General features: G+C 37.8%; 1 protein-coding gene across 2 annotated transcripts in view; it reads right to left on the reverse strand.

Annotated features, from left to right (window-relative positions):
- The window catches only part of LOC126475168 (tRNA N6-adenosine threonylcarbamoyltransferase), a 77,436-nt gene that overhangs the window by 28,724 nt on the left and 24,918 nt on the right, over nucleotides 1–23,794 (reverse strand). For both annotated transcript variants that reach the window (XM_050102796.1, XM_050102795.1), the window contains exons 3-4: nucleotides 22,018–22,237; nucleotides 21,689–21,867 (exon numbers count right to left, since the gene is read on the reverse strand). In XM_050102796.1, the coding sequence (XP_049958753.1) occupies nucleotides 21,689–21,867; nucleotides 22,018–22,237 (399 nt within the window). The remainder of the gene's footprint in view (nucleotides 1–21,688; nucleotides 21,868–22,017; nucleotides 22,238–23,794) is intronic.

A 23,794-nucleotide genomic window follows, 5' to 3' on the forward strand; every position in this document is an offset into this window, starting at 1 on the left:
TGACTCAAGAGGCAGCAGTTTGCAAGCAGGGGCACAATAGAGACGCACACGGATAAGGCACAGGCTGAGTGATTGGCAGAATGCCACTGTGGGAGGGGGTGGGGATGATATTTCTCATTTCAGGACATGAGAGCTAGTTGAAATCCTGGCAGAGAAAGTGATTCAGTTGCTCCAGTCTTAGGTGGTGACAGGAGACAAATCGCAGAGTATCTGTTTCTAAACAAGGTGGGGAGTGTAATTTTGGTCTGTTAAGGTCTCAGCAAGACCACCAGCATAATTGGAAAAGACTGCCCATTACAGCAGAACTGAAACATGGATTGACTAGGCTACATGGAAGGGACTTCTCTGTGTGGAATTTGTGGCAGCTGTCAAAACAGAAGTATTTTTGGTGATTGGTAGGTTTGATGTGTACAGAGATACAGATGAGGCCACCCACAAGGTGGAGGTCAACATCAAGGAAGGTGGCTTGTTGGACTGAGGAGGACAAGGTGAGGTGAATATGGTAGAAGGGATTGAGGTTCTGGAGGAATGCGACAGGCTGTCCTCGCCCTTGGCACAGATCTTGAAGATATCAATAACTCTGAACCAGATGAAGAGTTTAGGATACTGGATGGTAAGAAGGATTCCTCTAGATGTCCCATGAATACATTGGCATAGAATGGTGTCATGCAAGTGCCCATGGTTGCTCTACGTTTTTGGTAACCTTGGCTTCTTTGATTAAGAGCTTAGTTTTGAAGGAATTTGAAGAAAAAAGAAGTGTTTGAAATTTCTGGTACTTTCACTCGAAAAATATTTTACAACACCACAAAGGAAGGTTGAGTGGCGCGACAGATACTAATAGAATCACCCTGTATCAGGATATACTAATTATGTATGTACTACAATGTATAGACTTTTACGTAAACAACTGGAATTATATAAGTGAACTCAAACTTTTTATTTATTTTTCCCCACAAACTTTTTTTGCATGGTCTACTGTGGTAAAATGAATTTTGAAACTACTGTTCACATTTATCGATTACATATTCAAACAAATTTGGTAGAAAGCAGTATCATTTAAAAAATACAAATAGTTACTGAAATTGAGATATTTACAATTGAGCTGTCCATTCCTGCACGTAGTTCCATCACATCTAGAATGAATTTTATTGATTCATATCTGCGCACTATTTTCTTTCTGTGTTAGATACTGAGCTGCCCCCCCCCCCCCCCCACCACACACACACACACACACACACACACACACACACACACACACACACACTTGTGTGTTCGCAATGAACTGCACTTCTCAAATTTTTAATCTTCTTCCTCATAGCTTTCTCATTAACTTAATATTTTGAAGCAAGATTCCGTATAACATCTCTTTTCATTACATTATTTTTATAATTACTTCCACATACATTCAACAAAACGTCGGCTTTTCTGTACTGTGATGCAAAGATATTCAAGAAGTTTCCATTGAACTAAAGCAAGAAATGGAGAATCCCTGTGATGGGCATACTTCTGCTGTTTTGGTGATTAACACATGCACACACAAACACATATGCATAATACAATGATTAAGTTCTGTGACTGGATTCACAGCAGCAGTGTGGTGCACCACAGCACTGCTGCTAATCTCAGTCCTGCCAAACATACATATTTAAAAATTTGAGAACTGTTCCACTGAGGCAGTCCAGAAATCAGTTACAGGGAAGCCAGGAAGCATTCCCTCAGTATTTGAAAGACGATAACAGTACAAGCTGACCTCAAGGCATCTTGTGACAAACATAGTTACACTCAGGACTATGTGACCTGCTGCATGCTGAGACGCAGCCAACAGAAAGGAGTCTCCAGACATGACCAAATATGGTAATGGAAGAACACTACGTACATGAACTGCAACTCAGAGTGTTCTGGAAGCAGGCCTACAGGCCACATAAGAAGGAGCACACTGGTACACAAATGGTAGTCGTAGGACACCGCAGTCTAAGTCAACACAGTCTCCGTCACACATGTCGGCAGACATCAGACTACCCTCAGCACAAGCTGTTGCTACAGAGTTAGGTTTTCAGAGCAGCAGATGAGCGACTGATTAGAAGTCATGTTAGGAAATAGTGCCACAGGAATCTCCAAATGTTACTAGCAAGAGGGTGCACTTAGAATTTCCACCCTGATTCTTCATTTATTCTCACAGAGTTCCGTACTCTGCACCACTTACAGCTTGTACCTAGCAGCTGTTGGAGTTCTACAAGCAGCCCATGCAATCTTCCACTCATCAAGTATTCACCTGAGGGAAGACCCCTGTTACTGTAGCTGTGTGTCCTTCGCACTCGCTCTCAGAACACAACAGCACTGTGATATGGTACCTAGTCAGTTTCTGCCCACGCAAGAGAAAGCTGCGTGTGTGCACTATAAGCAGAACTACAGTAGTTGTGATGGTGATTTGACTGCTATGTGAGAATTCTAGTATGTTGCACCTGAGACAATGGACATACATCAAGTTCTGATATAAATTAAGCAAAACTGGTACTGAAATGTTTCAAATGAGGCAGGACATCTACAGCAATGATGCATAAAGTTGCTGTGTTGTATTTAGGGGGCAGCAACATTTTTCGCAAGGAAGAAACAGTATGGAGGATAATGTGCGTACTGCTCAGTCACAAATGGTTCGAACTGACACACAAGATTGAAGATGTTGCAATGTCGGTATGTGCCAACCGCTCTCATCTTGTTGCAGCAGTAGAGCTACGCACTCTACGTTCTACAAATTTCTGACCGTGGTGTGAACATGTCATGTCTTACCTAGCAGGGTGTAGCACACATCCTGACGCAAAACCAATATGATGCTCACATGATGATTTGTGGGGACCTGATCAGTAGTGCTGATGATGAGCCAACATTTTTCAAGTGGATCATAAATAGAGATGAATCATGGTGTTTCCTGTACAATCCGCAACTGAAGTTAGTATCTGCCACCTGGAAAAAGTCAGTATCGCCACGACAGAAGGAAACGCAACAAAACAGGTCAAAAGGCAAGATAATGCTTGAAGTCTTTTTTTTATTCAGGTGGAATTGTTCACACTTTCCTCCCAGATAGTGCAACAGTAAACAAAACCTACTACAAAGAGACCCTCGGGCATTTACATGATTTAACTCATCGTAAGCATCCTGAATTTTGGTGTGGGAAGAACTGGCTGTTGCTACACAACACCCCTGCACATCGCTCTGTCCTCATCCAAAAGGAACTTGTGACACCATTTTGTCACAGCCTCTGTACTCACCCTTTCTCACACCGTACAATTTTGGTTTCTTTCCCCGTATGAAAGCACTCATACAAGAGAGTGGATTTCATTTGGCTGAAGAGATCACAACTCCTACCAAAATGTCAGCCATGCTTTCGGGAGCTACAAAGACATTGGCAGCACATATAGCAGCTGACAGGAACCTTTTTGAGGGAAGATGTGTGTTTTTTTAAGTGTGCACCAGAGACATATGGCCTTCAGGGTGGGGGGATTAGAAAATAAATAGAAAATGTACACCATGTTTTGTGGCACCTTGTTGAGAGATGCAGGTTTTTATGGGTGTCTAAGCTCCATGTGTCAATATCAAAACTTAATGATTGCAGCATATGTACATACTACTGTCTTTTATATTTCCTTTATTTAATTTTGTGGTTTTGATATGTGAACATGTAATGAAAAACTGTTAAGTAAATTTGTAATGTTATTTGAGATGTAATATTATTTTGAATGCACATACGTATATTGTCTTTGTATTTCTGGAAGTTTCAGCCCAGTAGGAATATTTTATCAGAGTAACAAAAATTGTGAGAGGAAGAGACAGTTGACGAGCAGTGTAATTCTCGGCAGGACTCAACTCTGTTAAAGGTGTCAGGCACAAGTGCAGAATGAACTTGCAAAAAGTTCATTAGTTTCTGGAAAAAAGAATAGTTCTATTAGTGGCATAAGGAGAAGTTTGAAAGATATCAGGGGCAGTGCTGTGAGAATGTTGTTACTTCACAAGACGAGCAGAACTTGCAACATTCTGGAAGACAATTGCTGCACCACTGTTGCTATTATTTGCAAATATTTCAGGAAGAAAATTTTATTTTCAAGACTGATGAAGAAGAGGAAGGGCAGGTGGGGAAGATGTCTGGGAACAGCCAAGAACTGTGCAAAAAAGAAGATTTATTTTCAAGATCACTGCAGAAGGCATCGGGAGGAAAAACAAACTTCAGATGTTTACAACATTCTAGAACCAGCAGCATGACACAGAGAGTGGAATTACACCATAATTTATTAGAGCAGTGAAGTCAATTTCCCATGTCTGTTAAGACAAAACAGAGGCTGTAAATTCTATTGTAGTACAGACTTCGAGTGGAAACTGTACGAGATTGTTCTGTGCATAAACTATGCATTGTTTCCAAATGTATGAAGCTTTCAACAATCTGACTTCGAGTGAATTAGTAAATGGACGATCTGCCAGCTGGACTCAGTTACACAGACATCATTGTTGTAAACTTAAAAACTGTGTCTGCAAAATTCACTAACCTGACATATCCCACCCCACAGTTCAGTTGGAGTGTCATTTGCTATTGAACAGCAAAAGTTTTATTCCAGTTTTGGTAATTAATTTTGAAGATTACTGTGACTATCATTGCTATCTTTCTGCAGGTCAGTGATCTTTTAGAACAGCAGAGAAACTGTTCCAGAGGCCTTCCTTTGTGGCGGCAGTTACACTAGAGTAGACATGTGAACAACTCAGTGTCTTGAAACCTACCAACATCTTTGTGTATACAACATAAAAACAGAATCTTTATCCAAATAATAAACAAACATGGACAAATTAAAAGAACAGTAATAGCAACTCCTGTACTAAATAACTGAAAGCGTTACTCTGAATATCAATTACATTAGCAGCACATAAATTTCTCTCGCAGTGCAAACTTAACAATCAGATGATATAACAGAGTGGTGTTGGCATTGGAGTTCATGCAAAGCATACTGTGACTTTTCCACAACCATCCCCCACTTTTCATTGAAGAAAAAATTTTCTTAAATACATTGCAGGGAAGTTGTAGACGAGTTCATTTGGTTGTTATTGCTCCCAAATAATACACTCATCCTGCTGGAACTGTTGTTATGGATTAAATTGGACAACATGATGCACACAAGAACAGCAAAATATTTGAAGGCCAATCCAGGCAGAGCCGTACTTGCCCAAGTAAGCCTTATACAATACGGATGCATAAAGTGCTCCAGAGATTGTACACTAACAACCATTTCATGAAATGTACTCGCAGTTGCAAATACAGACTACCACCAGCTGTATAATGGAATGACACAATGAAAATTTTTGCCAGACTGGGATTCGAACTCTGACTTCCCACTTATCGCGAGCACTCACCTTAATCATTTGGCTATCTGGACACAATTCATGGCCATACCCAATTTTCCATATGTCATCAACCATGTGTCTACAACCTGTACTCGTACATCCACTATGTATATTCCTGTACAGGGGAGACATTTTGTTTGAAAGTCACTTGCCCAGTGTCGGCAGATAAATATGATATTGCAGTGCCTCTGTTATCCGGCTCAACAGCCACCCACTCAATGAGCACATAGCACACCCTGAGGTCGAGGAGTTTTATTTAAAGAAGTTTGTTCCATCCTCAAAAAACCATATAGTAAAGCCAAGATCCCTACACTCTGTAACACACATGTCCCACTGTCCTGCCACATTACTGCTGCTGAAGCATGCATACAGCTTACAGTACAGAAGATTGGGAGTGCTCACCAGTTCTCAGTTTAGGAATCTCATATTTGCCAAATCCACATCCAGCCAAATGCTGATTTCTCACAAGTGCTCACCATTTGGCACACATGGCTTACTGTATGCCAGGGATGTGGTCAGCTTTATTTTCCAGAATATGAAAGTACTACCTTTCATCCATGAAGCATGTCACCTAAAAATGCAACACCAGTTTAAATGATTGAGTATAGGATTAGTTGGAAAAACAAAACAAAAATAAATACCGAATTATTTTCTTTGCAATGAATTGATCTATATTTTAGAACATCACAAAAATTTCCAACAACCTCCTGTCAGATATGCTACAGGGAAGAAACAGGGTTCAGCACATAAAACTTCACAATTTTTTGGGAGTGTACCTCCTCGAGCGACTCAAAATGCATTTTACTTCCTTTACAAACAGCTTATGTAATATTGTAATCATTATGATAAAATTAGAGAAAGTCAAACGATGGAGATGTTCTGACAGTCTTTCTTCCACAGACCACCCACATATGGAAAATCAAAGATGTACGTGATTTTGGTAGATTGTATACGTACCATAACACACCATACGGTGATTTTCCGTAAACTGAAGCTAATAACTGATTAGAACATTACTCACTTCACAATACTGTTTGCAAAATTGCATCCATAGTAAGTAAATGTAATAATATAGTGAAGCTAATGTGTTTCGTAGACACCCACATATTGTTTGCCTCAGTTGTTCAGTAGATAAGTGTCAGATCATGACAAATGTATGATACACAGCTCAACCTGTAATTTTTTTCTGTCAAATATTATACTTAATCTCTGACAGTAATTTGAATGAGTGAAAAATGTCATACTATATAATGGCACAGATTCCACACTAAGCTGTGGTCATCTGACAGAGAGAGCTTGTTCACAATTGGGAGGTAGGCAAAACCATGCGAGGTTCAACACGACAATTTCTACATGTTCAATCAATCACTACAGTGTTAGAAACAACCATCGATTTAATCATCTTTTTTCATTACTTACACAAAAATAATAATGACAAAAACAGGAATTTTAATTACAACAAATGGTGCATCTCCAGTAAAACATGAAACCATGAAACCACAGTTTTTCTCAAACCGCATCTGTGTGAAGGAAAGACTGACTAGTCAAATACTGGAAGAAAAGCAGCTAGCATCTGTTCCACTCCTCATACTGATCTACAAAACAAAAATCAGGATACTGAAATGTTGGATCCATACAGGCTATTATTTGAAATAAGCATCAACTGAAATCATATTGTATAAAGCAGAACAATCTCTTAATCCAAACAATGCATTGTGCTTTGTTTATGCGCTAATGGGGATTTCAACTACAGACTTTTCCACATATCTTCAAGTGCTACAAAATCATACAATAATGTACACCAATGTTATTGTTCACTTCATTTATAGTTTGCCAAGAGTAAAGAATACTGATGTGTAAGTATGCGATTATCATATGGCTAACACACGCCTATATTTCTCTTCCAACTGAAATATGTAGGCCAAAGAAGGAAAGAAGGAAGGAAGGAAGGAAGGAAGATCAGGGGTTATTATACCACTGATCAGAAGATCACTTAATATGGAGGAACTCAGGATAGCAAAGGAAATTAGGGTTGCACATTTTAAAAACAGCATCCCAGCATTCTCCTCAAGTAACTTACAGAAACCAAAGGAAACCTAATTTTGGATTGCACCATGGGTGGCTCTCCCTAATATGAATGTCATCTCACTCAGTGGCCAGACTAGATATTCATTCATTGTCAGGTCCCATAAAAAGAACAATCACCAATGTCAAACAAGCCAAAAGACAAGAAATTTGTAAAACCTTGATCTGTAAACCATTCAACAATATATTCTCACTATTTGGCTTACTGTTATTCTTGCTGATAACAGTTAACTTTAAGCAAGTAAATTAGAAAGAAAGGAGCTAAAAGCAGCTGTTTGCTCTTCAGTTATATTAAGTAGCTGGCCACTATTTGCCACAGGAAACAGTCTTGTCAAGGGGTTAATATTTATTTGATTAAGAAGGAATTTTTCAAAGAAAATAGTTACTTACATCTGAAAACACCGAGTTCTGTTTACAATACATTGTACTAATCGTCATGCAGTTCTACAAGGGACCTGTCAATTTGCTAAGTAGCTACAAAACTTGTCTATCGCTAAGTCTAGATATTACTGTTAATAATAAAAGCCATTAAGAAGAAAATGTACTAGAAAGTGAGTGTAAGTACTCGCTGATCCTTAAAGTAATTTCTGGAAAATATGTGGTTATATACTCGTATTTTACACAATCCTTTACTGTTCACTTCTTTTGAATAAATACTTCATGTACTTTAGCTGCACTATCCCATAAGAATATTTAATAAAACAAAAAGTTATAAAAAGAAATATAAGCCATAACACACATTTCTTTACGTCAAGAAAATGAGAGATATTTCTAATAGGAAAACATGCTAAACAGGAAAACATGCTAAACAGGAATACATGCTAAACAGGAATACATGCTAAACAGAACTCTGACAAGTTTATATGTGAGTTTTCATTTTCACTTCTTATGCACTTCTGTACCTGTACACGCCATCCAAGCTCTGTTTGACTCAATGCCCAGGCATATCAAGGCCGTTATTACGGCCAGAGGTGGTTGTTCTGGGTACTGATTTCTCAGGATCTATGCACACAAATTGCGCAAAAATGTAATCACATGTCAGTTCTAGTATAATATATTTGTCCAATGAATACCCGTTTATCATCTGCATTTCTTCTTGGTGTATCAATTTTAATGGCCAGCAGTGTACTTACAGTTATTAATTTAATGTGTGAAAGTGCTAGCAGGTCTTTTTTGTTTGTCTGAAATTACATATTACAACTTTTTGTATGATTAAGATGTAAACTGCTAGATGTGGAATAGTTGTAGGTCTGTTCAGCCATAACTGATTGTAAGTTGTGTGCGGTACGACTGAGCTTGGACTTCTGATTAGTATGCAGCACCACAGTTTTTGAGCCCTCTTTTGCAATCAACAGAAGATCACTTATGTACCACATACCAATGTTTGTAAAACAGCAACAGCAAGCATTATGACCGTCCATTTTATTGTGATGTTACTTTCATTCCTGCAACAGGCTGCCTATGAGACCCTCTGTTTTCTGTTAAAACTCCATCCACACAAAAGGATTATTATTAATGGCCTAACCTTCAATATTACTGAGTATGATTTTCTGATATACACAAAGCTTTGGCAAGATCACAGATTAACTAACAAGAACTGTTTCTCTCTGCCAGGACTTAATTTGTGTGGTCCTGTACAGCTTTCTCTGTCCAGATTCTTTAACAAAAGATAAAATGAAAAGTAATTAAAAATTAAATTTAACAAAAAACTTAATATTCTATTATAGACCACTTTCTCCAAAACTCTTGTAAAGATTGGAAGGAGTGAAACTGGTTGGAAATTAGAAGTGGTTTTCTTGTATCAGTTATGCTGATGGATGTTCCTACAGCATGCAGTATTATTTAAGCATGCCAGAAAAAAATGCCCCTGGTCAATGATTGATTACAAAGATAACTCAAGGGTGGTCATGGAAAGTCAACACATATTTGATATTTTTCCAGAAAAATCACTATAGCCATCAGAATTACTACTTATTACTAACCAGATAAATATTTTGTAATCTCCTTATGGCTTCTATTTTTGAAATTAAAGTCTGTTTAAGATGTATGTAGTATCTTCAGAATTAAATCCGAAGTATCTGTGTTGTGGGGTGAAATGTCTGCTGTCACAGTGAGGAAGCAGTAAATGAATTTGATGGAAAATGATTAGAATGTGTCACCAATTTTGTTAGAGTTATTTTATGGCAGCTCAATTCATTTGTACAGCTATTTTTGTTTGTTTCTTTCTTTTTTTAATAATTTTCCATTTTTTTCTTTTTTCTTTGACTTATTTTTATAGCACAGTATATGTGTATCAGCATTTTAATATCAGACAGCAGGATTTTAATAGCACTGGTGATAATGGAATCTTAATTATGGCTTATCCTCTGAATTAGGTAGAGTTCTCTTTCTCTAGTACAAGAAACATTTTAGTCCAGGGGTTATCCATCTTTTATCCTTGGTTCTATTCAATTTTATTATTATTTTAATGGAAAAATACAACTCAAAGGAGTATGTTACAGAGAGAGTTAAATATTCCACCTACACTGTCTGCTTTATAAAGCTCCTTCCAGCCTTCTTCCCATTATTTCTTTCCAAATACAGAGATTGAATGAGTGCTTATGACTCTGTGGTAAGATATTTTTTTATATAATTTTTACTTAACTGATCAGCAAATTTTATTGCTTACTTTGACCATCATGGTCACATAATTAACTGACTAATGGTTTTTACACTTAAGTTATTGCAGCATTTTTTTAACGACATCATCTTCGCCATTGACTGTAGAAATTATTTGTTTCACAATTGCTGTTTTGGTCTTTCAGCCATTTTCAAGTGGTACAGCAAAAGATCTTGCTTCAGCATGTCAAACTTTAAAATCCTCTGATACATATACATGTCATCATCAAAACTAAGCTTTTGCACAGTAGAAGTATAGTAATATCAAACGAGCACGAAGCTCCGTATATTGTGAAATGATATAAATTACGTGAATTACCATTGTTAACATCCTTCACATAAATTGCTACAAATCATGCCCACTAGCAACTGTGAAACAAATCATTTCTAGTGTCAATGATGAATTCTACACAGCTTTGAACCTCAACCATAGGAAGTTAACCAAACTGTCAGCAGCTGTAGAATCGTTCTTCAATTCTCAAAGGGAATTTTATTGTGCAAAATAATCCAAAGCTGGACATCAACAACTCTTAAGTGCACTTGATCAGTATGCTCTCTAGAAACACCATCTGATAAAAAATCAACATTACAGCTCCACAAACAATTATTTTCCAGCAAAATCTGCACAACGTTAATAAAAATGTGTCTTGCTGCTAATGATGTCACCTGCTCATACTCCATGCTGTCAGTAGTACAAGCTTGTGTGCTGTCTGATAACACTATTGTTACAGCATTCAAGGAGCTGTTCAACACAATATACATTACCTGAAGGGCCTGAATACATAGCACACTCCCTTTTCCCTTATTGGTTCTACAATAGTCTGAAATTAGCTTGTGTCTATGGAGATGAATCTGTTCTGTTTCAGCGTTTTCCACATGGTGTTCTCATATGTACAACACTTCTGCTGATAGTCCAGCTGTACTTTCATTTACCTGTATGGGTAGGGAAAGTTTGGCTTTTTTTTATGAGCCTTAAGCTGTTTTGATGCAAGACATTGAACACCATTCCTTTAGTATCCACAGCTGTGGATAATATGCAGTAATTTGCTTAGTAAGTAGCTTTTTTTTATGTGATGCCACAGAAGACTGTGGAAGATTAGATGAATAGATCACACAGCTAATGAGGAGATGGACACATTCTGAGACATCAAGGAATTACTAATTTAGTACTGGAGGGAAGGGAAGTACGCAAGTGTGCGCACGTGTGTGTGTGTGTGTGTGTGTGGGGGGGGGGGGGGGGGGGGGGGGGGGAAGACAGAGACCAAGAGATGAATACAGTAAGCAGATTCAGAAGGATGATGTAGGTTGCAGTAGTTATTTGGAAATGAAGAGGCTTGTACACGGTAGAGTAGCCTAGAGAGCTGCATCAAACCAATCTTTGGAATGAAGACCGCCACCACCACAACAACAACCGCCACCACCACAACAACAACAAGTAGCTGTTTCAAATGTAACCATATATATTTTTCTGCACCTTTGTTTATCATTAGTCATCATCCTTAAAAAAGGCCTAAAACACACTTTGTAAACCACTAGGGTAGGATAGGTACTGCTTTGGTTACACGGAGTGATTTTTGAAATTCGCCATGCAAGTAGCCTGAAACATTCAGATACAAACCATGCCATGTATGATACAACCAAGAGGAGGACAATATATCACCACACATGCGAATGTCTCTCTCCTCTGATCAATGTTGCAAACTCTACAATAACACACTCCACAGATTGCTTAATAAAAGGTGCTAAAAGAGTGGCACAATATTCTCACTACAGTCAATTTAAAATTACTTGTTAGTTGACATCTGGCACTATCATACTCTGTCGCTGAATACTGCTGTCCAACTTGGATTAACAGTGCTCACTGTAGCAAGATAGATGTGCAACTCAACCAGACAATGCGACTTATCACAGGTTGCATATGTAGCACTCAAACTGCATGGCTACCAGTTTTAAGTAACATCCAACCTCTAGGTCTACGAAGATCAGATGCTCTCCTGAAGATCTGGAGAAACATTCAGAAGAACTCCCAGCTACCTGTGCACAGCGATATATTAATAGCAGAACATCAGTGTCTGAAGTCAAGAAAACCACCTTGGCGAACTGCACAGCATCTTGAAGCCTCCGACTTTAACATCAACGAAGCATGGAGAAGACAGTGGGAGGAATCGTCAGTGTTTAGCGGTCATCTGGTTGAAAAGCCTTCCATGCGAGTTCCAGGTTTCACACTCCCCACACGCCAATGGAGAACCATCAACCACATCCGAACAATACAAGGGAACTGCAGATATCTAAATCACAAATGGGGCTGGGCAACATCTCCAGATTGTGACTGTAGAGCTGCCCTTCAAACAGTAAACCACATTGTTGGTGAATGCCCGAAACGAGCCTTTGGGGGTCTATAAACGAAATCCATCATGCATCACCTGAAGGGCTCAACTGGATCAACAGATTGGACTCATTAATCTAAGAACTTGCGTGATGCGTAGATAATTTAGCATAATACTTTTGACATTTGATTCTGTACATGTATTTTGCTTGTCATTTCTTACACTGTATACTCTTAAAATTATGCATTTGATCCAAGTTCTGTATCATCATACGATAAATAAAAATAATAAATCTGTCACTTGCCCCTACAGCTTTGTCACATCGGCTGCCAGCCACTACTGTTACAGGTGACACAAACAATGGGTCACTTCACAAGTCTCGTTACTTAATATGTAATGCAGAACATGTTGGAAGCAGCCGCCACGAGGTATGATAGGAATGAGAGATGCTCTGTCAATAGCTGATTTCTAGCTAGCAACAACTGAACTGCAACAGATGACGTGTTTTGTAGCCCAGAATTTAAACTCGTGTCCTACTGTAACCACAACTCATGATGCGCAGTGTATCAGAGAAAGAAGCATCAACAATCTGTGACAGAACTATTAATCATGCTTACTTTGTCCACGGCGATTAAAGCTAGCTTCTACAAGCAAATTCTACATGGAAAAATTTCAGTTTGAATGTTAAAAGCAAACTTAATTTCTTGCAGAGGCAACGGTCTGGATGATTGACTGATCTGGCCTTGTAACACTAACAAAAATGGCCTTGCTGTGCTGGTACTGCGAACGGCTGAAAGCAAGGGGAAACTACAGCCATAATTTTTCCCAAGAGCATGCAGCTTTACTGTATGGTTAAATGATGACAGCGTCCTCTTGGGTAAAATACTCTGGAGGTAAAATAGTCCCCCATTCAAATCTCCGGACAGGAGCTACTCAAGAGGACATCGTTATCAGGAGAAGGAAAACGCGTTCTACGGATTGGAGCATGGAATGTCAGATCCCTTAATCGGACAGGTAGGTTAGAAAATTTAAAAAGGGAAATGGATAGGTTAAAGTTAGATATAGTGGGAATTAGTGAAGTTCAGTGGCAGGAGGAACAAGACTTCTGGTCAGGTGAATACAGGGTTATAAATACAAAATCAAATAGAGGAAATGCTGAAGTAGGTTTAATAATGAATAAAAAATAGGAGTGCAGGTAAGCTACTACAAACAATAGTGAACGCATTATTGTGGCCAAAATAGACACAAAGCCCATGACTGCTAAAGTAGTACAAGTTTATATGCCAACTAGCTCTGCATATGACGAAGAGATTGATGAAATGTATGATGACATAAAAGAAATTATTCAGATAGTGAAGGGAGACGAAAATTTAAGTCATGGGTGACTGGAATTCGATATTAGGAAAAGGAAGAGAAGGAAACGTAGTAGGTGAATATGGATTGGGAGTAAGAAATGAAAAAGGAAGATGCCTGGTAGAATTTTGCCCAGAGCATAACTTAATCATAGCTAACAGTTGGTTCAAGAACCATAAAAGAAGGTTGTATACAAGGAAAAAACCTGGGGACAATGGAAGGTTTCAGATAGATTATATAATGGTAAGACAGAGATTTTGGAAACAGATTTTAAATTGTAAGACATTTCCAGGGGCAGATGCGGACTCTGACCACAATCTATTGGTTCTTAACTGTAGATTAAAACTGAAGAAACTGCAAAAAGGTGGGAATTTAAGGAAATGGGACCTGGATAAACTGACTAAACCAGAGGTTGTACAGAGTTTCATGGAGAGCATAAGGGAACAATTGACAGGAATGGGGGAAAGAAATACAGTAGAAGAAGAATGGGTAGCTTTGAGGGATGAATAGTGAAGGCAGCAGAGGATCAAGTAGGTAAAAGGACGAGGGTTAGTAGAAATCCTTGGGTAACAGAAGAAATATTGAATTTAATTGATGAAAGGAAAAAATATAAAAATGCAGTAAATGAAGCAGGCAAAAAGGAATACAAACATCTCATAAATGAGATAGACAGGAAGTGCAAAATTGCTAAGCAGGGATGGCTAGAAGACAAATGTAAGGATGTAGAGGTGCATATCACTAGGGGTACGATAGATACTGCCTACAGGAAAATTAAAGAGACCTTTGGAGAAAAGAGAACCACTTGCATGAATATCAAGAGCTCAGATGGAAATCCAGTTCTATGCAAAGAAGGGAAAGCAGAAAGGTGGAAGGAGTATATAGAGAGTCTATACAAGGGCAGTGTTCTTGAGGACAATATTACAGAAATGGAAGAGAATGTAGATGAAGATGAAATGGGAGATATGATACTGCGTGAAGAATTTGACTGAGCACTGAAAGACCTAAGCCGAAACAAGGCCCTGGGAGTAGACAACATTCCATTAGAACTACTGACAGTCTTGGAAGAGCCAGTTCTGACAAAACTCTACCATCTTGTGAGCAAGACATATGAGACCGGCGAAATACCCTCAGACTTCACGAAGAATATAATAATTCCAATCCCAAAGAAAGCAGGTGTTGACAGATGTGAAAATCACCAAACTATCAGTTTAAGTAACTTAAATACTGCAAAATACTAATGTGAATTCTTTACAGACGAATGGAAAAACTGGTAGAAGCTGACCTCAGGGAAGATCAGTTTGGATTCCGTAGAAATATTGGAACACGTGAGGCAATACTGACCCTACGACTTATCTTAGGAGACAGATTAAGAAAAGGCAAACCTACGTTTCTAGCATTTGTAGACTTAGAGAAAGCTTTTGACCATGTTGACCAGAATACTCTCTTCGAAATTCTGAAGGTGGCAGGGGTAAAATACAGGGAGCGAAAGACTATTTACAATTTGTACAGAAACCAGAAGGCAGTTGTAAGAGTCGAGGAACATGAAAGGGAAACAGTGTTTGGGAAGGGAGTGAGACAGGGTTGTAGCCTATCCCCGATGTTATTCAATCTGTATATTGAGCAAGCAGTAAAGGAAACAAAAGAAAAATTTGAGGTAGGTATTAAAATCCATGGAGAAGAAATAAAAACTTTGAGGTTCGCCAATGACATTGTAATTCTGTCAGAGACAGCAAAGGACCTGGAAGAGCAGTTGAATGGAGTGGACAGTGTCTTGAAAGGAGGATATAAGATGAACATCATCAAAAGCAAAACGAGGATCATGGAATGTAGTTGAATTAAGTCGGGTGATGCTGAGGGAATTAGATTAGGAAATGAGACACTTAAAGTAGTAAAGGAGTTTTGCTATTTGGGGAGCAAAATAACTGATGATGGTTGAAGTAGAGAGGATATAAAATGTAGACTGGCAATGGTAAGGAAAACGTTTCTGAAGAAGAGAAATTTGTTAGCATCAAGTACACATTTAAGTGTCAGGAAGCCCTTTCTGATAGTATTTGTATGGAGTGTAGCCTTGTACAGAAGTGAAACATGTACAATGAATAGTTTGGACAAGAAGAGAGTAGAAGCTTTTGAAACGTGGTGCTACAGAAGAATGCTGAATATTAGATGGGTAGACCACATAACTAATGAGGAGGTACTGAATAGAATTGGAGAGGAGAGAAATTTGTGGCACAACTTGACTAGAAGAAGGGATCGGTTGGTAGGGCATATTCTGAGGCATCAAGGAATCACCAATTTGATATTGGAGGGCAGCGTGGAGGGTAAAAATTGTAGAGGGAGACCAAAAGACGAATACACTAAGCAGATTCAGAAGGATGCAGGTTGCAGTAGGTACTGGGAGATGAAGAAGCTTGCACAGGTTGGAGTAGCATGGAGGCTGCATCAAACCAATCTCTGAACTGAAGACTACAACAACAACAATCTCTTACTTTCATTTCTTACCTGGAACTATCCTCACTTTGGCTACATGAGCTGCTGTGTTACCAACTGATAAGCAGATCTGGTTATAGATTATAAGAAAAACACGTGGAGTCCAAACAGAAAAAAGAATGATAGGAAGAAAAAATATGTGCAAATTAAAAAAGCAATACAATGATGAAAATGATGCAGCAAAATATTAGAAATTTAAAAAAAAACACATTTAAACCAATTTATTTTTTAAAAAATAATAAAGTAATTTTGATAAGATTTAGAAATAAAAAATTTCAAATCATGTGATGAGATTCGAACCTTTGCTATTCTATATGTCAGGAATTTATCTTAATCATTACAACAAAACACTGGGTGTCACATTGTTATGTTTATGACTTTCCATAATCAGTCGCTATGGTGATTTGCCACCTTCAAAAAAGTTCAGTGCCAAGTACAAAGGTTTATCTAATGTAGGCCAGTCTTTATGATAACAACTGTACACGTGATACCAAATGGCGTCTTATGTGAAAGGACCCAGTAGCATTTGGTTATGTGTATATGAAAGGTGTGTATTTTGTTAGTATCATTGTTCATGTATTATCATGTCTAAAATGTCAACCAAAAAGTAATTTTAATCAGACTTTAGCCTTGTGGTACATTCATATATGTTTGCTGATTCAAAGTGCGAGTATGCTCTGTTGGGTTCCTAGTGAGCATCCTGCTTTGTTGAACTCAAACAAATGTAGCAATATACGACATGTATCGCTGTTTTAAATACACCCTCACAGCACACTGCAACCAAATCACTCGATGCTCACAGGAAAGGTTTGGAATGGTTGCTTTGTGGTACAAACACATGACTTTTGTTAATGTAACTGTAAATTTGGGTCATCCCAAAACTAAACTTCAATGTGCAATGAAATCACTAACACAGTCAGTGGAATACTGAAACAAAAAAATGGAAAGTTTTAAATAAAAGCAGATGCTGATGATGAAAAATGAATTTACACTATAAGTAGTAGTGTGGAATGGGTATATTCCCCAGTGGAAGGGAACTTATAAAATGAGATGTTGCTGGAAATATTTCTTTGGCCCAGGAAGATACCCAAAAATTGGGAATTTATGAATTTTTTTTTTTTTTTTTTTTATTTTGAATGTTTTAACACTTATTACCATTTAAAGAACCCTAGTAAATTCGTACATTTTAATCCAAGATTTATCATTCCATGCATTAATTTCCTTGCAAATTCCATGCAAAATACCATTTACCGTAAGTCTGGTGGAAAAAACCACTAAAAATAGTCCCTAGGCCTACTATTTTTAGGCAAGTTGAAACCCCACATTTCTCTGAATGAAACCTAAACTTGCAAAATATTTCTCTGGAGGCGTAATTCTCAACCAGCCGTCATCTGTAGTATTTTTTTATTTTTCCAAATGAATGACTAGAGGTGATTCACTTTCAGAATTCAAGGACTCAATTTCCTGCAATGAATTATGATTTATAAATTTATTTTCCAAAATATCGCTATCACTTTCACTTTTAGAATTTTTAATTAATGTTTTACCATGTTCTATGTCAATAAAACAACTTGTGTTTTCAAGTAAATCATAAATCTCGGCCGGTTTACTAGCATAATTTTTCCCCGAAATGCCATTTTCAATGACTAATGTTTACAAAATTCACACAAGTTTAAAAAAAACTTTACAGCCTAAAATATCTCTAACATGGACAGAAAACTTAACAAATTGAATAAACCAACTTCCCTGTGTATTTTAGTAACTTTAGCTACTCACTAGATGGCTTATTAATACTATACACTTGGTTTTTCTAAAGGTTGATTATTTCAATGTTGGCTGTTCTAGGAAACCTAAGAGTCATAAATTTCGAAGCTTGGCAGTTCTAGGGTTAATTCTTTGATATTTGAAACACTGAAAACCAATTTATTTCTAACAAAGAGGTTAAGTCCAGATCCATATAAACCTAAACATAAAACCCATCCAAATATTTTATTTATAATTTAAAATAGAAAGTAGGAGTGCTCAAATAAAAAAAGGATTAAAATAAAAAAATCTAATGAAGTTGTCCATAACCATATTTAACCATGGTTTAGGTCTTAATGGTAATTTAATTACAATGAGCTATAGTGGGGAAATTTAGTTCTTACAAGAGGAAATTCCCCCCCCCCCCCCCTCCCCCCCCCCCGCCCTTGAAAAGTGCATCATCACTGCAGCCTTCAGAGAAACAGCCATATTGTTTTTTTTAGTTGATCGTTGTTTGCAAGTTAAAGAACCCATTTCATTAGAACTTTTTGTGAGATGAGTGTCTGAAATTGTAACATTTAAGTGGCAAGTGAATCAAATAACTCTGAGTAGGCATGCTTCCTATTTTGTTCATTGTTGTGTTTTCATTCACTGTTGCAAAACGTTCCAGAAAAAAGGGGCTGTTTGGGACTTCTTTAACAAGGTGTTGTTTGTAAGTATTGTACTCAAAAATACAAACAAGGTAATTCAGTTAAAATAGAAAAGGACATAAAAAATGTATCAAATGATCTGCAGGATTGAAACGTATTATCACTGTCAGTAAACCAATACCTAGACCATCAACCACAAAGGATATCAACCAACCATTGACAATGGATGCACATTCAAATGTAGGCCACACTACCCAAGGTCAAGCTTTTTTAACCTTGGCTGGTTTAAGTTCAGCTACATCTCCTTTCAAGTCACCAACACCACCTCCACCGCGGCCAAGTCCCCTATCTGAACACACTTCTAATTTGGAATCTGCAACTATACTATTGTTGGTCTAAATTGCTTTTGTGATGTTAAAAAGTAAGAATGTGGTATGTATTCCATTGTATTAAGAAGGCAAATTACAAACTGACAGCCAAAGTGGAAACTCTAGCGATTTTCCTTAAATCTATCAAAGAGATACATTGGCAGCTCCTAGCCAAATTATTTCCCGCCATTTAAATACCACAAGAACAAAAGTAGGTTGGTTATAGTTGGTAAAACAAAAGTTTGTTAACAAAAGTAGGTTAGTTTTTCTGACTGAACCCTCCTGCTAATATAATATGGCTTCACTTCTCCTGTGACAAATAACTATTTCCACCTTTAGGAGTAGTAGGCCTAGGTTGCAATTGCTCCTTCGAATCTCAGAATTGTTTACAATGTAGTGTGTAGTGCGTCCTTTGTAGGATATAAATACTTTAATTCTGTACACTGTAGGTGTAGGTGTCCCATATTGATTATTTTTTAATAATTTTTACTTGGGACTGGGAATAAAATAAAAAGTAGTTTTATGTTTATTCCGTTTCTCAAAAGCAATAAAAACTTTTTAAGTGGCAGAAGTTAATAGTTTTTATTCTTTGTTGTGCCTTTATTAAATGGTTCGTTATCATTAATCCCCCCCCCCCCCCCCCCAAAGGAAATGCTGGACCAATCCTTAGCTAAAGCAGTTTGTGTAAGTGAATCCCCGATGTCTTTGGTGGAGCACCCACTGTGGATTGATTTTTTCCAAAAATTGAGACATGCAAAGAAGTTACCGTCAAGATTTCGAATGTCTACAACTTATCTTGAGGCTCAGTACATAGAAATAACAAAAATAATTAAGGAAACAAAAAATTTACATCTTAAATGTGATGGTTGGAGTAATATCAGGAAAGAGTCCACAATTAATTTGTGATTTCAAAGCCAGAACCATTTTTTGTAGATTTCAAAATGACTAAAACTGAGGGACATAATGCCGAATACCTGGCAGAGATCATTAGATCTGTCATCGAGAAGTATGGTCCTGATTTTGGTGGTTATTGGCAAAAATGCCCCGAACACGAATGCAGCCTTAACGTTGTTGAAAGAAAAGTATCCTCATATAGTACCATTAGGTTGCATCGCTCACCTCCACCATTTACTGTGTGCTGACATCTTAGGATGCCAGACTGTTCAAAGCTTCTTTGCACATGTGATAACTATAGTAAAGACTATCATAAAGAGTCACACATTGAAAGCTTTGTTCGGTGAAATTTTTTCTGAGAAAAAGTTCAAAGATCGAATATCTCTGAATTTACCTGGGCAGACCAGATGGGGAACAAAGGGGTCCTCCAAACATTGGCTATCCATGAAAAGGCTGATCTAGACCCATCCATCAAAAGGAAACCACTAGACGATGCTGTGTTTTGGGTTAGAATAGAAAAAATGATAAATCTGCTGAAACCAATTGTTGTTTTTATCACATCCATTGAATCAAATGACCCACAATAACACAGAGTGGTCAGGAAATTAAATGAACTAGAGAAAAGTATGAAGGAAAACTTACCAACATCACCAATGCGAAAACCTGAAGAAAAGACAGTCACAGAGAAGTTCATAGAGAGAAAAAATTTTGGCACTGGACCAATCAATCTCACAGAATTTATGCTGCACCCTAAAATGCAGGGAAGCTTGCTCGGTCCTACTGAACTACTAGATACCATAGGTTTTGTTTGAGATTGTGCTCAGCATATAGTTTGAACATCTTAAACATAAGAGAAAGTTTAGCTGACTTAGGTACTTGCAACTTGGCAGATGTAGCCATAAGAATATTGAGGGCTCCAGTAACTTCAGCTACCACAGAGCACACATTTAGTACGTTTTCTTGGTTGCATTCCAAGAAAAGACACCGCCTTTCTTCTGAGCGAGCAGTGAAACTAACATTTCTTTCTTACAACTGGAAGCTCATGAATGCTCCACCTCAAAAAGAGAAGAAGAAAGAAACAAGCAAGCAAGCAGAAGCCAACCCTGAGGAAACAGAACAGGAAGAAGACTAAGAAATCCTCGAGATTGAAGAAGGGGATGAGATCGAGTCAAGTAACTGTAACGATGATTTTTTTGGGATTTAGAAATGTAGAAGAGAAGGATCAAGATGATTTAATGGACATTAAAAGTGAGAGAGACAGTGACTAAGGAACTAAGAAAAAGGTTGAAGATGTAAAGATGCTGTATTAAACCTTTTGCCTTTTAGTAGTTTTAATTTGATTTTTGTAACACTTTACATTCTGGTTGTTTTTCTGATATTTTTAATAAATAATAATATTTTTAACATATAAGAGTGTTCATGTTTTTTAAAATCACATAATTATCACATTGACCTATTAATTCGAGCGATTTTGTTTTTAAAATTATAAATTCCCAGGAATTTTATTTCAGTTTTTGAGTTTGACTTAACCATATAATTACTGCCTTTACCTATTAATTAACAGTTTTTAGAGCTATCTTGCTAATTAATCATAAATTCCCTGGAATTTATGAATTTTGGGAATATTGCCAGCAATATTCCCTGGGAATATTTCTTCGATTTTAAATTCCCGGGAATTTTACAACACTAACTACAAGGTATCTGAAACATTACTGTGCATATATTTCCCTACGTTACATACCTGTGGTCTCCACAAGCATCGCAAACACAGTTTCCTGTAGAGAAAAACAAAGATCTTCAGGAGAATATTCCCCATTATCCAGAAGATGTTTGGCTCTGTCCTCAACAAATGAAAGAAGACCTGAGAATGAAACATCCATGCCTTTCACTGCATAGGGCAGTTGGAGGAATTTTTTACCCCTGTAACAAAAAAGGGAACTTTCAACCTCTCTTTACTATATATTCTACAATATAATGCAAATCAGCACACTTATATGTTGTAATGCAGTAAACTATATAATTGTCACAATATATTATTTGGGATTCAGGATACCTACAGCAATTTCTTACTTTTTTGCCATTTGTTCTATGTTATAGCCAGGACTTGGATCATTAGACAGCTTCAAAACTCGTGCAAACCTATCTAGGCAATTCCCTACAGCTATATCAATTGTTTCTCCAAATATCCGATATCGGCGGCGGGAATATGCTATCACTTGAGTGTTTCCACCACTGACATATAGCACAGTTGGATTCTCACTTTTTGTTATCAAGCGCCCCATTTCAATATCTTGATATTTTTTTAAGGAATATAAAAGTACATGCAGCCATTAGTAAAACCCAAGCAATTCTAAAGAAGACCAAAATTCAAGAGAAATAAATAAACGTTTCTTTTAAAAATGTCAGGTACGCATAAACAAATGGAAGCTTGCTTCCTTTAAGCGGCTAGAAGCACATGCCCCTCCCTGCTGCGCCCCCCCCCCCCCAAAATCCACACACACACACACAACACACACACACACACACACACACACACACACACACACCTATGTAGCTACATTGTGCCTGACCAGTCCAACAAAGCTCTAACTGCCAACCTAACTTACTTAAATATCACTATTGACTCAACCCTACTGGTTTCTCTCAACCACGTAATTACTGCTCAGTATGGCCATATTAATATGGCACACCTAATGCAATACGTCAAAAGTTTTCCCAAAACCGGTCAACACAGCATACTTATGCAAAAACACCCTTCTCCACCACAGCTCTCTAACTAGCAGCCATTTACTGCCAATGGCATAGTCCTTCACCATACCAATGTCCACCAACTGCTCTAGTACCCTAGCACAGACATGGCTGACATGGCTACTACCAGCACCCTCAGATTTCGTGTTATATATATATAAAGACCAATATGTCTGCTTGTGTCTGTATGTGTGGATGGGTATGTGTGTGTGTGCGCGTCCTTTTTTCCCCCCTAAGGTAAGTCTTTCCGCTCCCGGGATTGGAATGACTCCTTACCCTCTCCCTTAAAACCCACTTCCTTTCGTCTTTCCCTCTCCTTCCCTCTTTCCTGATGAGGCAACAGTTTGTTGCGAAAGCTTGAATTTTGTGTGTATGTATGTGTCTGTCTGTGTTTCTATCGACCTGCCAGCGCTTTCGTATGATAAGTCACATCATCTTTGTTTTTAAATATATTTTTCCCGCGTGGAATGTTCCCCCCCCCCCCCCTCTCTCTCTCTCTCTCTCTCTCTCTCTCTATTATATATATATATATATATATATATAAAAAAAACAAAGATGAGGTGACTTACCGAACAAAAGCGCTGGCAGGTCGATAGACACACAAGCGCTTTTGTTCGGTAAGTCACCTCATCTTTGTTTTTATATATAATTTTTCCCACGTGGAATGTTTCCTTCCATTATATATATATATATATATATATATATATATATATATATATATATATATATGTTGATAACTGTCTAAACTTGATGGTACCTGTGAGTATTAAATCATAAAAACATTTCCCATAATTATTGTTAGACTGAAATATTGTCTGCACTCTTGAATCAGTCTGATGAATTCCCATACAGATCATGTATCTTCTCTGTGAAGTCCGCAGCTCGTGGTTAGCTTTGTTGTCTCTGGAGCACAGGATCCCGGGTTCGATTCCTAGCCGGGTTGGGGATTTTAACCACCCGGGGACTGGGTGCTTGTGTTGTCCTCATCATTTGGGGAAGTGGTGGGACTGGATGGTGAAAAGATTAGGAATTTGTATGGGTGCTGATAACCACGCACTCATGACTTAGCACAGTGTCATCACCCGCTGCCCTTGACCAA

This window comes from Schistocerca serialis, chromosome 4, assembly GCF_023864345.2.
Source record: "Schistocerca serialis cubense isolate TAMUIC-IGC-003099 chromosome 4, iqSchSeri2.2, whole genome shotgun sequence".
Lineage (NCBI taxonomy): Eukaryota > Metazoa > Arthropoda > Insecta > Orthoptera > Acrididae > Schistocerca > Schistocerca serialis.